Genomic DNA, 8,627 nt, shown 5'->3' with positions numbered 1-8,627 from the left:
GGTGATGCACATGTCTAGTGATTAGGGGTCAAATCACCCGACGTTTTATCCGTCTGGCCGGGGACATGTGTCAGGGGCTCGTCACGTGGGGTAGCGAGCGGGGTAGAGTCATAATCGCCGCATCAGTCGGCCTCTGATAATCAATAAGAGAAGATCGGTGGGCTTGATGGGAACAAGGAGGAATAGGCCTATATTCTATAGGATTCACGGGGTATACTGATAACTAACGGTTTCCTTCTCGGTATAGGCTGCCCTGCCCACGGGTGTATAGCCTCACTCCCTGACTCAGCACCCAGCATCCGTACAAGCCTCAGCAGCACAGCAGCACAGCAGCACAGCAGCAAGCCCGCCCCCGCCGCCCTCAGCTGCATCTCGCTTCTTCTGTCCATCAAGACAACCGAGGCAGGCAGGCAGGCAGGCAGGCGGGCGGAGGTGCAGAGAGGGGTTAGGAGCAGCATTAGCATTAGCAGCAACCCTCGAGGACGACGACTCCAGCGGGTGAGCGAGCAGGCGGGAGTTGTAGGTTAAGCTGTGCCTCATTTACCGTACCAGTTTGCGAGATGATTCTGTATTATTATCCACTTACATAGTGCCCAGGATCCCTGACTTCACAGTGAGCTGGTGGCGGTATACGCGTGCATGACATCGAAAGAGAAGAACTAGACGTCTTGGTATTGAACGCCCACTTACATCCGTAGCAACACCCGGGCTGAGAAATGGGCAACTTCCGGCTGCACCCACACGAGCTAGGTAAGATTACTCACGATTAGCACATGGTGATTTATACGGCCTGAGATATAGTCTATATATAATTTGTTCTAACGTGTTTATTAAATAGATGAGAAAAAAACATACAAAATGTTTTTTTCTCTCTCAATTATTGGTCCTAATGACATGCAGGTATATATGCTCGACTGATAAATGATAAACCCATGGATGTATAGCTTTACGAATTAATTGACGTCCGCGTACACGTATGATGGATCGAAGTAAGAAAAGACTATTGCTTGAGATGTTAAATTATTCAATGAAGTTTACTTATACAGAATGGTGGGCTCTACTTACAGTAACATAGATCGTTTGTATTTGCTAGAAGGTATTAGTCATATAGAATGCTATACGGTAAATCACGCGTATAGATCGTTTGTATTTGCTAGAAGGTATTAGTCATATATAGAATGCTATAGAGTAAATCACGTGTACAGAATCATTCCATTTTTCACCAACGAATCACCGTGATGTACAGCTGGTGAAAAATCATGCGAATTTAACATCAGCTTCGGTGGGCCTTTATTGTAAATTAGGTTTGCTCTGCCCGGTTTCCTCTCACCACAATGCTGGCCGCCGTCGTATAATTGAAATATTCTCGAGTACGGCGTAAAATACCAATCAAATAAATAAATAAATTGAGCTTGATAAAGCGACTGTAAATCAATATTGATTATGTCTATGATTATAAATATGTAATGAAGTTTTATGGTTGTTATCTTGAAATGCTGAGAAAACAAACTTTCATTTGCTTATACGTTTTGCGCCTCAATTGCGCTTACAGTTGAATGCCCTTCTCGAGCGTAAAATTCCATTGACAAGACCGTATTTCTGCCCTATCTGTCAATGGCAAAAAATCGCTTCAAGCATTCCTGTGTTCGGATTCCCATCCAGATTCCCATTAATATTTAATTCATTGATCCTTAGCTCAAGACGAACATGTGCATTAACTTTCATTCAGTCCCGTGTTTAACTGTTTGTGTAAATTTGCTGACAGACAGACACCGACAAAAACATAGTTTGACGGAGATAACAAAAGCATAGGGCCAATGTATCAGTATTATGACAGTAGCGGCATGCCTGGTTGGTTATAATTTTGGTGCAGAAAAAAATATTAATGGATGTGAAGTATATTTTGAAGAAAATTTCCTGGAATTAATGGGTAATTATGTATTCTTCTTGTTTTGTTTGGAGTCATACATATAATCCCAATAAGTCCAGAATAGCAGACGTAATCTTCCTCGTCAGCTCTGTAACCCGCCTTCTCATAAATCAATATACAAGCTTATTCTCCAGTCGAAGAGAATCGCGTGAAGACCATTATACACACCGTTCAATACCATCCACTCTAATCCCACAAAAATTAATAAAGCATTTAAGAGATATCGCCATTTTATTGACATAAGCATATTAGTTGTGGCTTGTAAATGATATGTTTTCCATGTATCAGTTGGTTTAAGAAATATCGCCAATTTAGCGGTTGAAGTACACGATGTTTTCTTTGTTCGATTGGTTTAAAAGATATCGGAAATTGATGGTTTTTTAAACCTGAATATATATATATATATATATATATATATATATATATATATATATATATATATATATATATATATATATATATATATATATATACACCCAGGTTTAAAGAATGTGTGTATGTATATCATATATATATAATATATATATATATATATATATATATATATATATTATATATATATATATATATATATGATGTACTTCTCGTATGTAATCAAAGAGCAAACGCGAGAAAATTCGTCGCTGGAAACTATAACTGTTAATCATTACCAACTCAGTAGTTTGGATTCGAATTTGCCCAACACTGAGCAGGTTATAAAGATGTTACAGGATGAGAAGTGCCTATTCACTGTTCAGGCCATCACCCAGTAAAACAATTACCAAAGTCAAATTCCAAAGACCAGCTTCATTAACGGAATTGCAATGAGAATCTTTGAGTTGGGTCATGTATAATATTAACATATCACATTTACATGGAAGCAGAAGTAGTCAACAGCGGTTCAGTGTAGTTCAGTCCAGTTCGTTATGTTTCCTGTTCATTAGTTGGTTTAGTAGATATCGGCAATTTATCGGCGAATAATTTATTTATTTAAACCGACATGTATGGTGTTTTCGTTATGTTGATTCATTTAAGAGATATCGCAAATTCATAGGCTTTTAAAACCAGTAAGATATGATCTCGTCTTCCTGTATTACGGTAAATAATTTAATTGGATGTCCATCTCATCGGTATAAACTTGTAAGTTATTGCTTTTATGTATATGATGCATTCCTTAATTAAATAGAGAAACAATGCGAGAAAATGTTATTTCATTAACAATGATATTTGAGATTTGCTTTTGAGACGGTAAATATTTTAATATTTTAATTGCCATCTCAATGAATAGTCCAGAAATATGCTATCGGAAGCGTAGTTTTTTTAAATCCCAGTTCATGCCGTCGACTGGTTAAACAGCATAGCCTATACCCAAAGCCGAATTTACAAACACTAGTTTCATTTATGAAATAAGCACCACAATTTCTTAAAAATAGTTATAGCCGAAAATAATTACATTTATGTGGAAGTAGAAGAATGTATGTAATATCAAATGTGTTATATCCACTGATTAAGCTTAGTCCATGAAAGTTAATGTTTAAACACATAACATCCGCATTTGTGTTTGTACGCAATGGGGATGTTGATCTTACAGTGCAGGGCTTTGGCAAAGTGTAATTCTCTATATAGCCTGTTCAATGGTCGATAAAATAATGAAACTGTTGTGCTATCGTTCAAAGGCGACAATTATAATGAAGCAATATTCTGCATCGGTTCAATTCCACCCCATCGTATATTATATAAATAAAAAATTGATAATGTTTCAGATTGATGAATGTCATTAATATTGTGGATACAGGTCTAAATGTTTCATAACCATTATGCAGCGTGGTTGTGGCATTGCGTTGTTTAGCGAAAAGTACACAACATACTGTCGTTGATGTACACACCAACAGGTTGATGTGTACATTATAAAATTATGCATGAATATTATACACAATGTTCAGTGAATAAGATCTTCATTATAGTGACCATGGAATTGAGAACTTCATTTGTAAATGTACCTTCCATGATACTGTACATTCCCCTGCTGCTTCACAGCATCATATCCGAATTGTTGTATATCAGAACGGCAGGTTGTTAATGCATGACCAGGGAATTTCAGACGTCACAAACATTTATATAGGCTGAAACATCGGATTTGAACTAAATTACGACTATGTTCGTTAGTTATTCTTGACAAAGTTAAATTCTTTCCCTCTCAGTAGTGTCATTATGTTTGGTGGTTTAGTTTATAAGAGGTGATGAAATATGCATATTAAGTGCTGTGTGTTGGATAATTCACAGTGATTATTGTAATTTTCATTTTCACAAGCCTCGGGTAAAAAAACGCAGAATATCTTTGATGTTTTAGAGGCATAATTATCGCCTCGCCAGCGACAAAAACTGGACACAAAATTACTTAACAATAAAGTTCACGCTCTTAAGCTGAAATGTTATATATAACTGTTATGATGTTAAGTCCAATATTTTGGCCGTGGTGCAGGAGGGAAAGTTAAACCGTAACCCTGTAGAAACAGCTAGTCAGCAACTAGAAACAGCTACTCAGTACCCTCCTGGAAACAGCTATACAGTACCTTCCGAGAAGCAGCTAGACAGTACCTTTCTAGAAAGAGCAAGACCACTCTCCTAGAAGCAGCTAGACAGTACCTTTCTAGAAAGAGCTAGACAGAGCCCTCCTAGGAGCAGCTAGACAATACCTTCCAAACAATTTGTAACCTCCAAGGAACAAGTGGACCGTATCCGTAATCTCCTAGAAAGGGTTTTCATCATATAGCCCAAAAACAGGTAGAGAGTAAACCTAGCTCCTAGGGAAACTGGGCAATAAACCCGTTAATGGCTATGCTGTAAACCTCCGGGATCAATGACATGTATACCATTATCCCTACGAACAACTAGACCGTATCCTTCCAGAAACAGTTAGACCGTAAATATCCGGGGAAAACCAGACCGTAACCCTCCCATCCTCCCGGACTAGCTAGACTTGTTATCCCTAGGAACAACTAAGTAAAGGTGATCAAAGTGACTATACAGTCCAAGAACCATAAGTTATTGTCGGAATTCTTAGCGGTCTGTGGTTGGATAGAGTGTAAGCGAGTGGTAAAATGGTGCTTTTCCAATTAAATCCTTACACCGAGGACAGAACACCTTCATACACCATGATGCATTATGGACCGTAAAAACCGACAAAGGAAATGCACAGCCAGGGTTATACTGATCTTACTTGCTAAAGAGAAAGCCAGACCATATAAGCTGCACATAAAGTATACCATACAACTGTGGCCTCCTACTTGAATGAATGATGCCTTTTAGGTTTCCCCTAACGAGACCTTTTACGACTGGGACCAGGTAATCATTTTACGACCGGGACCAGGTAATCATTTTACGACTGGGATCAGTAATCATTTTACCACTAGGACTTCGGTCATTGTATGGCTAGGACTACGTAGTCATTTTACCACTAGGACGACGTAGTCATTTTACCACTAGGACTAGGTACTCATTTTACCACTAGGACTACAAAGCAGAAACCTAAAATTGTGCTCAGATTTGATTACATATGTATGGGATACAGTTCATGTAATGCAAAATCTCGCTTTTCAACGTGAAATTTTCCTCAAAATGATAAGACCGAGTCCGTCTGAAAACATGCACATCTCTCTCTAAAGCGTGATGTCGCGTTACATAAATTTCACACCTCAGACATGTTGATATCATGAAGTGTTGCTTTAGGCCTATTGTACACAAGTGTTGTTTCATCATTTTCTTTTTCTCAGTGCATGCGATAGCTATTCCACGTCATCAGATATGAACAACACTGAGCTTATGCCTAAATTTCTCTAGCCAGGACATGTTCACCGTTATGATTTAAGCATTCTCAGATCGGACATGGAAAGGTCTTGTCAACAACCTGTGGATGGTCGTGGGTTTCTCCCACCATGATACTGGCCGCCGTCGTATATATATACATATTCTCTTAAAAAAAATAATCCCTTAAATTTAATAGAAAATCCGTTGTCTGAGTGATGCTAGAATGTATTCTGCTATTGCAGCAGATTATTCTGTGAAATCTAACACACACATTCTATTAATTCAACATAAAGATCCTATTGGGTTCTCCTTGGCCGAGCTGGTAGCACGCCAGCGCTAGCCTCTCGCCAATGATTGTCGTATGTTTCCCCCTCTGGACCTGCCCGGTTTCTTCCCACCACACTGCTGGCGACCGCCGTATAAGTGAAATATTCTCGAGTACAGCGTAAAACAAATCAAATAAATAAATAAAGGTTCTATTAGGTTAACAGAAAATTCTGTTGAATATAACATGTACAGTTTTATGTTGTAATAACATAATACATTACATCATCAATCACACAACAGGCTTTCTGTTAAAAAACTAATTTTTATTTTAATAAAATATTCGGCGTAAAACACCAATAAATAAATAAATAAATAAACTCTTGTGTGCGGTGTAAAATACCAATCAAATAAATAAATATACAAACACTGCAGAGGTACTCCTACAGTGGGACAAGTATCTTGGGATACAGGGTTGTATTCATTTACTAGTTACCCCGTAAGCCGCCCATGGAGTAAATTCATTGCTCTGAGATATCATGTGGAATCACTGTCTAACGGGACTTGGAGGGAAAGAAACTAATTTGCGTGACGAAAACGCTGTATATTATAGATCTTGCTGCTTTGTAACGCTGTGTATAGGCTTACATGCCAAATGCTGGCATTTCCCCGCCAGTATAGTCTCTCCGATTCCTTCTCATTTCTTTCATGTATGATTTATATAGAGAGCTAGGTTATGTAGCTTATTGATTCTAATAAACTCTGCCGGACGTGGCTGTGTATGAATCACTCGTCTTTCGGTTTGGCCCGGCCTGGCTCTATTTTACCGGATACCAACACGGCTCTATATCTGCTATTTCGGCTAATTCAATCTGGTAGCTATGATTATTTTAGCTTTTATAACCTGGTGTGCGACAGCGCACCGTTAGTCATATTCAACATAATCATCAAAACGACTAGAAGTATATTATAGCGTAATAAAGGGTCTGTTTCCCGTATTCCGCGTATTCCTGTCCGTGTGAATATGTACAGAGAAGCATTGAAATGCATTACATTATAATAATGTTGACATGTCCTAGGTGAGTATGCACTCAAAAAAATTAGTCTGTTAATTTTACCAGAAAATCTGTTGTCTGATGATGCTGGAATGCATTCTGTTGTTGCAGCAGATTGATCTGCTAAATATAAAACACATATTGTAGTAATTCAGCATAAAGATTCTTTTATAATACACGATGTTATGTTCAGTACGACAGAATATTGTGCTATATTAGCAGAATACATTCTAGCATCACTATAGCATTAACAGACTTTCTGTTAAAATAAACAGATTAATTTTTTGAGTGTGTGTACATAGGTCGCACACTGTATGCGTATTATCCTATATTAGGATTACTCATCTGAGTATGAGAAAACGATCGGCGCGTGATATAGACCTGTCTGTTTCATTCTTTGTACAAATCTGTACTCTTCCATTTGTTAACCTGTAATTCAGGTTTTCAAAGCTGTACGCTACAAACGTGTCTCATGTTGGCTTCCTCTCCCGGCCGTACGTGGGATGGTCTGTCAGCAACCTGTGGATGGTCGTGGGTTTCCCCTGGGCTGTGCCCGGTTTCCTCCCACTATAACGCTGGGCACCGTCGTATTAGTGAAATATTCTTCAGTACGGCGTAAAACAAAAATCAAACAAATAAATAAATCAAAAACATGTCCACCTTTGATCTTACTGTAATTCTGACTTCATATCACCTGAATACTCGTGAATAATGAAGACCATAAAGTCACAATCAGACCAAATGTACCTGGCCCACTGACAGCAAGCCAAACTTCACTGAGCGCCATTTTCATTTCTAGTCGGCGGCACTCGGCAGCACTCGGCATCGCCCGGAAAAATGATATACTCGTGGAACGTTTGGATTGAAGCCGTCCTCCATCAAAAGGGCGATTGACAACTTGTGTGGAAGTCTTATCATTAATTTTTCTTTTAACAATGAACAGAAGGAACGCTAAGCAACTATTATGAAAAAGAATATGGTCTTAAATGTGAAAGGCTTGAAAGCTAGTACCACCAAAACGTGTAGAAAATCTCATCAATATTGACACCCAAATAACACAGGAGGTGGCCCATGGATTTGTGCATGGATAAGACGCTTAATTTATTTATTTTATTAGATTGGTGTTCTGCACCCTACTCAACAATATTCCAGGATCACAGTGAGGGGAAATCAAGCAGAGTCCGGGTTTAACCCGCGACCATCCGACCTTTCCAGGTACGGTCGGAGAGGAAGGCAGAGTGAGCGGGACTTGAACTCATGGCGACCGCTTTGGTGAGAGGCTTCTGGCATTGTGCTGATCAATAGGCCATGGAGACCCCAGAATAAGACGCTTAGTTACAGGCAACAGGAAGTGCCGTTTCAAACGGCGCCTTTCATGGTGTGGGATTTTGTAGATCCTCCTCCTAGTTTTGTATTATTTATTTGCTTATTTGTTTATTTACTTTTTTTGTTTGTTTATGTATTTACTTTTTTGTTGTTCTGGCAAGTCGTTATAATGATCAATTGTCGAGAAAAACAACAGTTTATCCATATTAAGTTATGAAAATGTATTCATTACAGTCTTCTTAAAGGTTTCGATAAGACGAACTTGG

The 8,627-nt window shown here is 38.6% G+C and overlaps 1 protein-coding gene across 1 annotated transcript in view; it reads left to right on the top strand.

Annotated features, from left to right (window-relative positions):
• The first annotated feature begins 545 nt into the window (after window positions 1-545).
• Window positions 546-8,627, top strand: part of LOC135465951 (neuropilin and tolloid-like protein 1) — a 47,971-nt gene continuing 39,889 nt past the window's right edge. The window contains 1 exon segment of the mRNA XM_064743334.1: window positions 546-750. Coding sequence (XP_064599404.1) covers window positions 717-750 — 34 coding nt within the window. The 5' untranslated portion in view covers window positions 546-716.

This window comes from Liolophura sinensis, chromosome 5 (assembly GCF_032854445.1).
Source record: "Liolophura sinensis isolate JHLJ2023 chromosome 5, CUHK_Ljap_v2, whole genome shotgun sequence".
Classification (NCBI taxonomy): Eukaryota; Metazoa; Mollusca; class Polyplacophora; order Chitonida; family Chitonidae; genus Liolophura; species Liolophura sinensis.
Note: the sequence above shows the minus strand (reverse complement) of the source record. Positions and strands in the feature narration are given on the sequence as shown.